At 43.5% G+C, this 12,900-nt stretch overlaps 1 protein-coding gene across 1 annotated transcript in view; it reads left to right on the top strand.

Annotated features, from left to right (window-relative positions):
* Positions 1-830: 830 nt before the first annotated feature.
* The window catches only part of LOC115082592 (DDB1- and CUL4-associated factor 10-like), a gene marked incomplete at its 5' end in the record, with an annotated part of 80,422 nt that continues 68,352 nt past the window's right edge, over positions 831-12,900 (top strand). The window contains 3 exon segments of the mRNA XM_029586809.1: positions 831-1,317; positions 1,320-1,424; positions 1,427-1,457. Coding sequence (XP_029442669.1) covers positions 831-1,317; positions 1,320-1,424; positions 1,427-1,457 — 623 coding nt within the window.

Raw genomic sequence — 12,900 nt, 5'->3', positions numbered from 1 at the left:
TTCAATCACCGCCGCGCTCGAGGTTGCACCCGCTGCCTCTCAGCCTCACCCGATGTCGGGGCTAGGTCCCCGCTGAGATCGGCGCCCGCCTGACCGAACTTCCTCCGAGAGATCGCGGAAATCACCTCAGGAATCTCGACTGGGGGAGGGACCCAATGGGTGTCACCGCAGGAGAGCAGGGCTCATCTGAAGAGGTAAGATTTCTTCTTAATTTGGATTTCTTTGGTAAAATTTATGCAGTGCTAGCGTGCATCGTCCCTAACTGCTATGGAGATGGAAAATACTGAAGAGCTGCACTTCCTGCAGGGGTATATGTACTAGGGCTGACGTCAGATTGAAATCTGATCTGTCTCCAACTGCTATCAGGAGTACACTATACCGATTGGTCCTGAGTCCATCTGCTATAAGTTAGGAAATAAGCCATAGTAGTTTGAGATGTATTTAATATTTGGGTACTTGCAGATGCTTGTGACTTGGATTGGCCACTGTCTGAGCTTGTTGGACCCTTGGTCTGACCCAGTATGGCATATCTTATGCTCTTATGTTTCACCACACCTCTGTTGAGGTTCATAGCTCCGAGGGCGAGGAGGACACCAACAACATCCCCGTTGGAACAAGGGTCCCAGATGTGCTGGACATAAATCTATTAACGACGCTAGGGCTCCCTAATGGTGTCTCTCAAACTGACTTGCACCTGGAAAGTTCCTTTATATGCGATTTTATTTTATGTGTTGCAGAAAAACAAAAAACCATAAGGATGTGAAAAATAGCCTCCACCCGCCCGCCTTCTCTCTGCCTCTCTACACGCCGTGTGCAGCGTTGACAGCTAGGCGGCGGACGCAGCAGAACCACAGTTCTTCAAAGTTTGGACATTGGCCAGCGAAGGAGGAAGAGCAGTAGTTCCGCCTGACCCCGCACTTCCTGTCTACGCGTTTCCCGCCGGACGGCTTGACGGTGGAGCACGCACGCACGCACGCCCGCCGCTTGACGCCGGAAGCAGGACTAGGGATGGGCGTGGTTCGTGGCTGCGCGCACATGCGCGCTGGTGTTGTTCGGGGCGCCCAGCAATCCCCGTCCCGCAACACCGGCAGCATGAGCGCGTCCCCTCCGCCGCACAGGAAGAGCGGGCCCGGGGCGGAGGGGGACGCAGTAGAACAGCAGGAGGAGAGGAAGAGGAGCAGCAGCAGGCTCCGCTTCTCCCTCTGTCTCCCGGTGTCCACGCTCAGGAGTCAGACTCCTCCCCGGGGAAAGCAACGGCCGAGGCCGAGACGGGAGGCCATGGGAAGCTATTTCGCTGGCTGCGGGAGCGCTCCGTCGGCGCGGCCTCTACGTGGACCCGGCCCGTGATAACTACCGGAGTATGACAAGCCTGTATAGCTCCATCTGCCCCGCGGACTCCGTGAGTCTCAGCACCAAGACCCATGGAGAGTCTTCAACCTGGAGTACTCTCCGGACGGGTAAGAGCCGGCCTGCCAGCTGGTGAGGGGGACTCCCTGACGTTGAGGAGTGGCGGTGGGGGTGGTTTCCAGTATCGGTGAGAGGAGATTGCTCTTGGGTGGCTTGGACTGCGCGCCCCGTGTCCTGCTGAAAAGTTCACCCGGACGCTTATTCTGTGCAGCAGCAAAACAAGACTTCCAGCTCTTTATTTTATATAGTCTGGGAGCTGTTCCCGTACAACTCGTCTGAAACTCTGGGGGCGGCCATCGGAGCAGCAGTCTTGAATGACGTCAGTGCATTCCGTTGGCCTATGATGCACAAAAACGTCACTATTCTAATAGTATTTCGTTTGTGATGTCATAAATGCACGCACACTGTATGATCAGGTCGGGCTCCTGTTTGATATGAGGGCAGGCAGAGTTGCAAATATTGCTGTGAGAAATGCATTTGGATCTGAATCTAGAATATTGCTTTCAAGTTTTTTCTTTTACATTTTCCATTGATGAATCTATAGTAATGCAAGCAATCAATATTATTACAAGGAAATAAAGTATATGGTAGTTGACATACAAAGAATGAAATACTCCCTTACAGGAAATATCTGATTCTTCTGTAGAATCTCGGGTTTAATGGAGAGTAGTGGGAAGAGATACAGTTTCCAAAAAAGAACAGAGAAAACAAAAAGGTAGCATCATTGGAGAAGATACTTTTAACACTTGAGCCACTTAAATAGGGCTGGATTATCAAGTCAGGACCCTGTGTCAGATTTAGTAATCTTAATTGTCAAAATCAATGGTTCCCAAACCTGCTCTGGAGAGTTTTCAGAATATCTACAATGAATTTACATGAGATAAAATGTGCATACTATAGAGGCAGTACATGTTAATCTCTTATATGTGTATTCATTGTGAATATCCTGAAAACTCAACTGGCCTGGGGGTCCTTCAGGACAGATTTGGGAACCACTTGTCTAGATGAAGGAAAATGTCAAACATTGGAAAATTGAATCAAATACTTTGAAGAGTATCCAAAAAAAATTAACTGTCTGATTTAATTATGAGAACAATGGAACTGCAACAGTATATTATGGATTGTACTACATATCTTATTATGACAGCAATCCCCTAATATGTTCTTTAACAGCCCCAAAAAAGATTTCCATGCTGCATATCTTGGTACTAGCAATTCTTTCAAGAGTCAGTGGCTTGCTAGATGGCCTATAGGGTTATGAGTCTCTCTAGATGTGATGTCTGTGGGAAAATGAGTTGTCACTGTCTCCATCAGTCCAGCTCCCCATTCTTCACTCTGGGGTCAGCACCACCATAGCTATTTCTTCTGGGAGTGATTGCAAGCACGGCCAGTCCTGACTTGTACCAGGCCCCATTGTGGAACTTCCAGAAAGGGCTTCCACATGAATTTCCCAGTGTTCCCATTGCTGCCTTCAAATCTTCAAGATGCAGAGCTGACAGAGGAACATGGCTCTTGGGGCCAAGTGATACTTCGCCTTAGACCCCGATGAATTTTCCTCTTCATTCTAGCAGCAAGGAGAATCCCCAAGACTTTAGGATCACCCAGTGAAGGAGTAGCCTAGTTGTTAGAGCAGTGGGCTGTGAACCAGGAAAGCCAGGGTTCATTTCTTGTGACCTTGGGCGAGTCACTTCACCCGCCTTTGCTTAAAGTACAAATATAGGACCTCATTTACTAAGCATTTTTCCCATAGTCACAGAATGGGAGAAAAGCCTTAGTACAGAGGTTCCTAAGGGGACTCCCAGTATATCCCCAGTGAATACGCATAAGATAAAATTTGCATGCTTTGGAAGCAGTACATGCAAAGTCATTGTGGATATACTGAAAACCTGATTGGCTGGGGGTCCTCCAGGACAGGTTTGGGAACCACTGCGTTAGTAAATCCAGCCCATAGTTTGGGATAGGGAAATACCCACAGTAACCTGAATGTAATCTGCTTTGACGTACTGAAAAGCTAAAATATAAATCTAATAAATACAATCACCTGGGAAGGAGTCTCTGGGATTAATCTCTCGTCTTCGCCATCAAGCATGCAATAATATATTTAAGAAAAAATAAGTGTGTAGAGCTGAAGTGAAATGTCTTATGCTTCTAGTACCATCTTGGATTTCACTCTTTCTACTTGATTAACTTTCATTTGCTTCCAATAGAAGTAAATTGAAGTTAAAAATTTAGTTCACCTCAGACTCTGAAGTAAACATTCAATGTTTAAAAGGAAAAAGCTAATTTTTAGTACAATTCTCTGCATTTGGTAGTAATGTCTAATGCAGTCATATATGTTACTGTTTGCATGAAAAGTGCGCTAAAGTTCACTTTTCACTACTGTTGTGACTCATTTTTATTACATCAATAGTAATTTTAATGCATAAAGTGTATTAAAAATAGTAGTAAAAAGTACACACAGTGTTTAGTGTACATTATATTGGCCCCATAGTGACTTGAAAGAGGTGGGTCAGTCGTCATGTTTTGACTTATGTTTGCATGATTAAATGTAGTGGCGGAGACTGGACAATGGGAGAGCCAGTGAGCACTGGGAAAAAACAGGTGAAAATGTAGCACAGAAGTAGAGATGTTTGGGGTTGTTTATTCACACTTTAATGTACTACCTATAATAAAGCTCTCTGCAGTTTGCAATAAAAAGAACACGTTTTCTAAAAACACATATAGAGGCCCATATTCAGTAGGTCGGATAACTTGTCCTGCATATCAGCAAGATAAATGTCCTGCTGAATATACCAGCCTAAAGTTATCTGGCTACATATAGCTGGATCGAAAAACACCTAACTGGCTATGTTTGAATATAGCCGGTTAAGTTTTTAAATTATCTGGCCTTGTGTGGCTGGATAACTTGTCACTTTACTGGGTATCTTCAGAAGATATTCAGATACGTGGTGATCCTGTTCAAAATAAAAATCAGCACTTTGGGCTTCTGTGCCCAATTCCCAGCCCACCACTACTACTAATAATCTCTCCAGCAGGCCAGGACTCCCTCAAATGCTACTAGATGAAAGACAAATGTAATTGATTGCTTCAGCCCTCCAGCGTTCTCCCCCTCCCTCCATGGTATATATTTTACAAATAGTGCTTCCTTTGCACCTGCCCTCCCCCCCCCCCCCCCCCCCCCCTGCTCAATGTCTTCCACCCACTGCATACTTAACCAGGTTCTTCTGCAGCCTGGGATCTCAGTCTGGGCTGATTGCAAGTGCTTTCAGCATAGCTCTTAGCAGCTGCACTGGAAGCATAATGTTTGGGTGTAGCTATTCATCAGCCCTTCCCCAGAATGCCCCTTTATCTGGCTAAATTGTAGCTAGTTAACTAAGATACCACATAAAGCTATTTAGAGGATAACGTCTGAGTTATCCATCTAATGGCTTTTGAATATGGACCTCTTTGAAGCTAAAACATGCACTTCAAGACAAAATAATTCACAAAAAGATCACTATTTATCATTACCCTTTGCTAAATATTGAAGAAGAAAGCAGAGGGTGGAGGAAAAGATTGAGAGAGCCAGGAAAGGTATGAAGGGGAAATGCAACAGGGAGAGGAAAAATACATGGAAGATCAGGATTGGGTAGCTGAGTAGTTCAGGGCAGGCTAATTTGGAGAACAGATGCATGGTGGGAAAGATTAAGTTAGTTTACGGAATGAGATAAGTCAAAATCCACAAGAGCACAAAAGGGGCAAGGTATTTGTTCAAGAAGAGCTGGCACAGAGGGATGCAAAGGCATCAAGCAGTCTTCTGTTGCTTATTATATGCATGTATCGGTATATTTAATTTATATTCCACCTTTTGTGACTGATCAGCCACTTCAAAAAGTACAAAGACCAGGGACACACACAATAAAGCTACTGGGTAATACATTTAAAACTAATAGGAGAAAATATTTTTTTACTCAACAAATAATTAAGCTCTGAATTTCATTGCCAAAGGATGTGGTGAAAGCTATTAGTGTAGTTACATTAAAAAAAAAAAAAAGGTTTGGACAAGTTCCTGAAGGAAAAATCCATTAACCATTATTAAGGTAAAGTTGCAGAAATCTCCTGCTTATTCTTGGGATAAGCAGCTTGGAATCTATCCTACCCCCTTGGGATCCTGCCAGGTACTTGTGACCTGATTTGCCCACTGTTGGAAATAGGATACTTGGGCTTGATGGATCTTTGGTCTGACCCAGTATGGCAAGTCTTATATTCTTATATATTCTTATATTATGTTTAGGTACCATAGGTATTCCCTTGACCAAGAGGGCTTACACAGTCAGTACCACATATAGAGACTTTCATTTTCATGTTTTTGTTTTTTGATTTTTCCTGGGAATTTATCAGGATTTATTATGACAATATCAGTGGAAAAAATATACAGTGGCTTGCAAAAGTATTCAACCCCTTAAAGTCAGCAGATTTGTGTGTATTACAAATGACACTTACCCAGATTGTTCTAGACAATTTATTACAAACCAGTAGGCTCTTAAAGTAAATTTTCAAAGTTGCAATTCATTATTTCTTTGCATTTTATATAAAATATATTAAAAACTGAGAAATGCTGCTCGCATAAGTATTCAACTCTGTGTTGTGGAAGCTTCAATTTTACATAGATGAAATATATTGCCCTAACAGTAAGCTTACAATTGGACTCTACCTATGAATCATTAAAAAAGGTCAGCTTTTCTGGATAAAAGACCATCTAATTCCAGTACCATTGGTCAGACAGTGAATCTGAAGGAAAGCTGTGAAAATGAAGACCAAAGAGCATTCTAAGGAAACTAAAGATAGTTATATACATGGACAAGATAGGAAAAGGCTACAAAATAATTTCCAATTGCTTGGATATCCCAGCGATTACTGTTGGATCAATTGTGAGGACATGGAAGCTGTATCATATCACCCAGACACTGCCTAGAACAAGTCAGTCCTTCAAAACTCAGCATCAGAACAAGAAGGAACTTGTGAGGGAAGCCACAGAGAGGCCAACAATCACTTTGAAGGAGCTATAGAGTTCAGTGGCCGAGACTGGAGATGCACCAGTCAACCATATCAAGAGCTTTGCATACAACTGGCCTGCATGGGAGGGTGGCTACAAATAAGCCATTACTGAAGAAAAACCAGATTAGAGCACGTCTGGAATGTGCCATAAAGCGTCAGTGACCCAACTCAAATGTGGGATAAGGTTTTGTGGTCAGATGAGACAAAAATGGAGCTTTTGGCCAAAATTGAAAACGTCGTCTATGATGCAAACCTAACACTGTCCATTCTTCAGCAAACACCATCTCAACAGTAAAATAGGGGGGTGGCAGCATCATGTTGTGGGGATGCTTTTCCTCAGCGGGCACTGGGCATCTTGTTAAAATTGAAGGACGAATGGATGGTGCAACATACAAGGAGATAGTGCAAGACAACCTGCTTCAGTCTGCTAAAAACCTAAAACTTGGGAGAAAGTTCATCTTTCAGCAGGACAATGATCCCAAGCACAAGGTCAAAACAACACAGGGGTGGTTGAACAATAAAAAGGTGAATGTTCTACAATGGCCAAGTCAAAATCCAGATCTCAATCAAATCGAGAATCTGTGGCACTATTTGAAAATTGCAGTCCATAAGTGTCATCCAACTAACCTGGAGCAAATCTGCCAGAAGAATGGGCAAAAATCATTCCCAAACAGTGTGCAAAGATGGTAGATATCTACCCCATCAAACGTAAAGCTGTTACTTCAGCAAAAGGGGTTGAATACTTATGCAAGCAGCATTTTTCAGTTTTTAATTTTATTTTACACAACATGCAAAGAACTAATGAATTGTGACTTTGAAAATTTACTTTAAGAGCATTCTAGTTTGCAATAAACATATTGTCTGAAACAATCTGCTGACTTTGTAGGGGGTCGAATACTTTCTCAAGCCACTCGTATATATGGTTAGGATCCTTCATTTTTAGTTTAAAATGATTTTCACTCATAAATTCCCAGAATGTTCCATAGGTAACAGTCAGTTTGAACTGACTTTCACCCATATTTTAGGCTGATTAATGAGCAAAGCTGCAGATGCAGCGTTCCAAGGCCTCTCGCCACTGTGGAAGGCAGTGCGAGCCCAAAGCACATGCTGTTTCAAATCCCTCGTCTCAATCTGTGAAAGCGCTTGCTGATGCAGAATTTCAAGTCCTTCATCCGATGGCACTGTCTGGTGCCATATCAGTGGCACCAGACAGCATGCACTTTGGCTTGCGGGAGCCAAAGTGCATGCTGTCTGGTGCCACTGATATGGCGCTTTTTTTTTTTGGTAATTTTTTATTTATGTATTTTCAATGCAAATTCAAGAAATACACTTGAAATAGCAGAAATAAGGAAACATCTTGCATTCAACATAGGAATATACAATATTGACCACAACATATTCTGCACTTTTAAGTCCTCAAAAGGGGGGGATACAAATACAATCAGAGGAAATATTTATCTTAAAAAGGAAAAAAGGATCTGAATACAGGAAGCCATTATAATATGATCAGATATATCTGCAGACATGTATGCACTCAACACCTGAGAGAGGAGAAGTAGAGATTGTTGGCACTTTCTCTTTCAAAAAACCAGTTAACTGTTCTGGAGAAAAGAAAATGTTACAAAATTTAATTACACATTTACAGGGATATTTCAACAAAAATATAGCACCCAGAAGTAACATTTGAGTCCTTAATTGAAGAAATTGCTTCCTTCTCTGAGTAGATCTCGCCAGGTCAGGAAAAGCACCAACTTATTGACCCAAAAACATCTCAGAACGATAATGAAAAAACTTGTGAAGTATCCACTCTCTATCTGAATCCAATAGAAATGAAGCAATCAGCATAGCCGGTTCAGCTTGATCTTTTTGCGTTGACTCTAGAATATTTGTAATATCTAGTTCAGGAGTTGTAGGCATAAGAACCTGAAAACCCTTTTTAACATCAGAGTTCTTCTTATAAGGTGGTATATAATATACCCTTGACATCGGAGGGGAGAGTTTGTTCAGGAATTTTGAATACTTGACTCAGATATTTTATCCACACGTCACGAGGGGTTACCAATGGATCTTTCGGGAAATTTATGAATCTGAGGTTCTTCCCTCTAACTTGGTTCTCTAGATGTTCCATCCGATTTAACAATAATTGATTTTCTTTAACAATATTTTGTTGAACTTTCAAAGATTCTTTTAATTCTTTTCCAGTGACAAAGACAAAAGTTCTATTTTCTTCCAACACTTTTTCAACATTCTTTAGATGAAAATCCACATTGTTAATGTAAGAGACCAAGGGATTAACTGCTGAAACAGATGATTATTTACATTCTGTATAGCATCCCAAATTATGTCAAGAGAAATAATTCCAGGTTTCACCATTTCTTTCTTAGGAGGAAAAGCAATAAGCAGTACTTCCCTTTCAGGCTGCAGAGTGTTTGTGCTAGCCGCAGTGTCTCCTTCCCCGACAGGCTCTCCCAGAGAATACTGCAAATCTCCATGTTCCCTCTTAGTCAGGGATCCCAAACGCTCATCCACTTCTTCTCCTTCCACTTCCGACACAGAGGAGAAATTCAAAACACACACTTCGGCGGGATTCACAGGAGGCCTCTGATCGACCGGGGACAGAGTTGTTTGACGTTCCTGTGGGGAGGCGGTTTCTTCCTCCCGCTTACCCCACTGCAAAACCGACTCCAGGTCGCAATGCTTCCCGGATTACATGAGTGTCCATCGGACCCGAAACAGGTAACGCTGAGGAAGCGGTTTGAGCCTCATGTTCCTTGGCTTGCCACTTCCTCACTGTATGGGGCATATCTCAGGAAAAAAAAATCAGAGGCTGGTGGAGCAAACCTCATGCACATCTAGTCAGATCCGCCATCTTGCATTCCCCCCCCCCCCCCCCCCCACTGATATGGCGTTTTAAGTATCGTCCTCCCTACCGGACCTCTTCCCAAAAGGCTCTCTGGCCAAGTACAAAAGTAGAAGTGCAGAGTTCTGGAGCCATAACAAGCACACTGTCAAAGAAAGAAGAGGAGCCTGGAGCCACCAACAGTAAGATTGAATGCTGTTGTAGTTGAGGGAGGAAAGAGGGAAATTCTTGGTGAGGGCAGAGAGAAAGAGGGGACATTTTAGGGAGGAAATGGGAGTAGAAAGGGATATGCTGCTAAGTGGGTGGTTGGGGGAATCTGCTTAATACTATTTTACAGTCCTGGCTTCTATGCACCAAAATAAACTCCACTATTTACCTGGAAAAAGTCAATGTATCATGTGAGGATTGTGTTTACCCTGGGAGTTATGGGTTGGCATTTCCGTCTGTTATGTATTTGGGTTATAACTTTATTATTTCTCTAACATGGCTGTTCTTAATTAAAAGTAATCTCTGCTAGACTTTCACTTGAGAAGGCTTCATTAAAATATTTAAAGGATTTTTATGAACTGAGTTCTGACGCAGCGTCGGCGTCTTCAAGGCAGCCGCTTCAGGTGCCATTTGAATAACTTTTGACAATTTGTGCTATAAAGATTCTTGTGAAAGTCTTCATGAAAGATAGGTGCAAAATTTGTGTTTTGTATCAGGTGAACATGTTGCTATAAAAAAAAAAAGATGGACTTTTGAATTACATGCAAGGATTTCAATATCTATCAAACTTGGTTTATCTCTATAGCTGTTGTGAATACAAGAAGATACATACAGCCACATATAAATGAAAATCATAAACCATCCGGCACCCACCTGGCCGGCCTTTCCTAACCTGGCTTGCCCCAACCTCATGGCTGCATCTTCTCGGGCTTGGCTGATCCTGCCTCCAAGGCCCGCTGCAGATCCCTCCTCCATCCAGCCTGCTCTGAGTCTCCGCCCCAGAGTGTCATCTGATCGATGTCGAGGGACAGGACTCTTTAAACTTGAGCGCAGTGAGCCTTCGGCGCCGCACGCCAAAGGACCACAACTAAGGGGCCTGCCCCTTAGTACGCTCCTTTGTGCTCCACTTGCTGCTCCCTTGTCTGTCCCCCCCCCCTCTGCCTTACCTCACTCCCTCCACAAATAAAGACCCCCTTTCTCAATGTCATCTCCTCATACCTCACCAGTTTCCTCGCCTCTGTACTCCACTACCCCACTCTGTACCGCATCCTACACTAAAAAATCTGCACTCCAGTACTGCTAGCCTCTGCAATGGCAACCTACCCCATCCCTCACATCCACCACCCCTCTTCTAGACTGTTTTCCCCCATATACACAATCCCCCACTCCCTGCGCAAATCCCTAATCCCTATTCTTATTTCCCCACTGACACAGCTCTTGGGCCTCACCACCCTTTCTATAATGTTATTTAATGCTCAATCACTTTCGAAAAAAGCACCCATCCTCAGTGACCTTCTTATTGACTGTAAGCCAGACATTTGTGCAGTCACTGAAACCTGGCTTACAGACTCTGATATTGTACTCCTTAACCAACTCCCCATCTCCTCCTATGAATTTTTCTCCATCCCCAGACCCAAAAAAAGAGGGGGTGGGCTTCTCCTAGCTGCCAGGAACTTCCTAAAGCTCAAACCTGTCCATGTAGTTTCCCCGTCTAAACTTGAAATCGGTCTTTTCAAATCTTCAGAACTACAGGTCTGTCTAGTCTACTCCTCACCAACCTTTCTGGAATCCAACCCTTCACCCTCATTCGAGCTCATTGCTGATAACATTAATTTTGATACCCCCACCATCATCCTCAGTGATTTTAATCTCCATGTTGACTCCCTCTATGATCCTCATGTGATACCCTCCTCAACTCCCTCCAAGCAATGGGATTTCAACAAATCATTACATCCCCCACCCCCAAAGCAAGGCATACATTAGACCTGATATTCATCAACGCTGGTCTTCACACCACAACTACCCCCTCATGCTCCCCAGTCCCGTGGTCCGACCACTCTCTTATCAAAACCCTCCTCTCCTTCAACTCCTCAACCACTAGCAATACCGCCCATAGCGCCACCATAATCTTCAGAAAGACCTGCTCCAGTGACAAACGTATCTCAGCACTAGCAACCTCCTTATCCAAACTAGACTGTACCAACCCTGATTCGGCCTTATCCTCATAGAACAATCTCACACTGAAAATCGCCAACAAACTCTGCCCAATTTCCAAATGTGTTGTAAACACTGAGTCTAAACACACAAACCCATGGTACACCCCTGAGCTAAAAACAATGAAAAATAAACTTAGAGAGAGTATGGCGCCAGGACCCAACCTGTAGCACACATCCAGCTACAAATCAGCCCTTCACTGCTATAGAATCTCTATACTCAAACAGAAATGGGATTTCTATGCCCAAAAGATTCACGAATACCTCTACAACCCCAAAGCGCTCTCTTCCTATGTCTCAGGCCTCACCAAAGCCATCCCACACACTATACCCGACTCTGAAGCCCCTGCTAAATGTGAAGAACTGGCACAATACTTCAACAGCAAAATAACGAACCTTCTCTCCAGATTCACCAACTCCCTGCACTCCCCTATGCCAGGGTTCAACCTTTCCACTGCTTCCTTGAGCTCCCTGGACCTTACTTCTTCCAAAGAAATCGAATCTATCCTTAAAAAACTCAAACCTACCTCTCACCCCACTGACACTTTCTGTACCCAACTCCATTGCTAGGGCTATATCTGACATCATTAACTGCTCCCTCTCCACAGGCATAGTCCCGAACACACTTAAGCATGCAATGGTTAAACCCCTCCTTAAGAAACCTTCACTTGATCTGAAAGACCCTGCCAGTTTCCACCCCATCTCAAACCTCCCGTTTATAGCCAAAATAATGGAAAGAGTTGTCAATTCACAACTCATGAACTACCTTGAAGAACACAAGATTCTCCACACCTCACAATTTGGCTTCCATAAACATTTTAATACGGAATCACTCCTCCTCACCCTCTCTGACCATCTCCTCAGAGGTATGGACCAAGGGCATAATTACCTTCTCGTCCTCCTTGATTTCTCTGTGGCTTTTGATATCATATGCCATAACCACCTCCTCACCCATCTAAAAAACATTGGCATCTCAGGCCTAGCCCTCATATGGTTTACATCCTACCTCTCTATTAGAAATTTTTCTGTTAAAATAGGTAATGCCACATCAACCCCCTACCCTCTCCTACAAGGAGTCCCACAGGGTTCTTCACTCTCTTCCACACTTTTCAACATTTACCTCACCCCCCCTCTGCCAACGCCTCTCGAACCTCAAACTAAAATTCTATCTATATGCTGATGATGTCCAAATCATCATTCCTATCCACACCTCTATCTCTGATGCCTTAAAGCATTGGGAAACCTGCCTTACATCAATTAACTCTCTCCTCACCAACATCCACCTGGCCCTAAACACTAACAAAACAGAACTTCTATTTTTTTCCCGTGACACTACGCCTAAGCTATCCATCGCTATGGACCCAGCCTTCAAGTCCATCTCCGCACAACCTGCCG

The sequence above is a fragment of the Rhinatrema bivittatum genome, unplaced genomic scaffold (genome assembly GCF_901001135.1).
Source record: "Rhinatrema bivittatum unplaced genomic scaffold, aRhiBiv1.1, whole genome shotgun sequence".
NCBI classification, from domain to species: Eukaryota; Metazoa; Chordata; class Amphibia; order Gymnophiona; family Rhinatrematidae; genus Rhinatrema; species Rhinatrema bivittatum.
The sequence above is the reverse complement of the archived record's forward strand: the minus strand, read 5'-3'. Positions and strand labels throughout refer to the sequence as shown.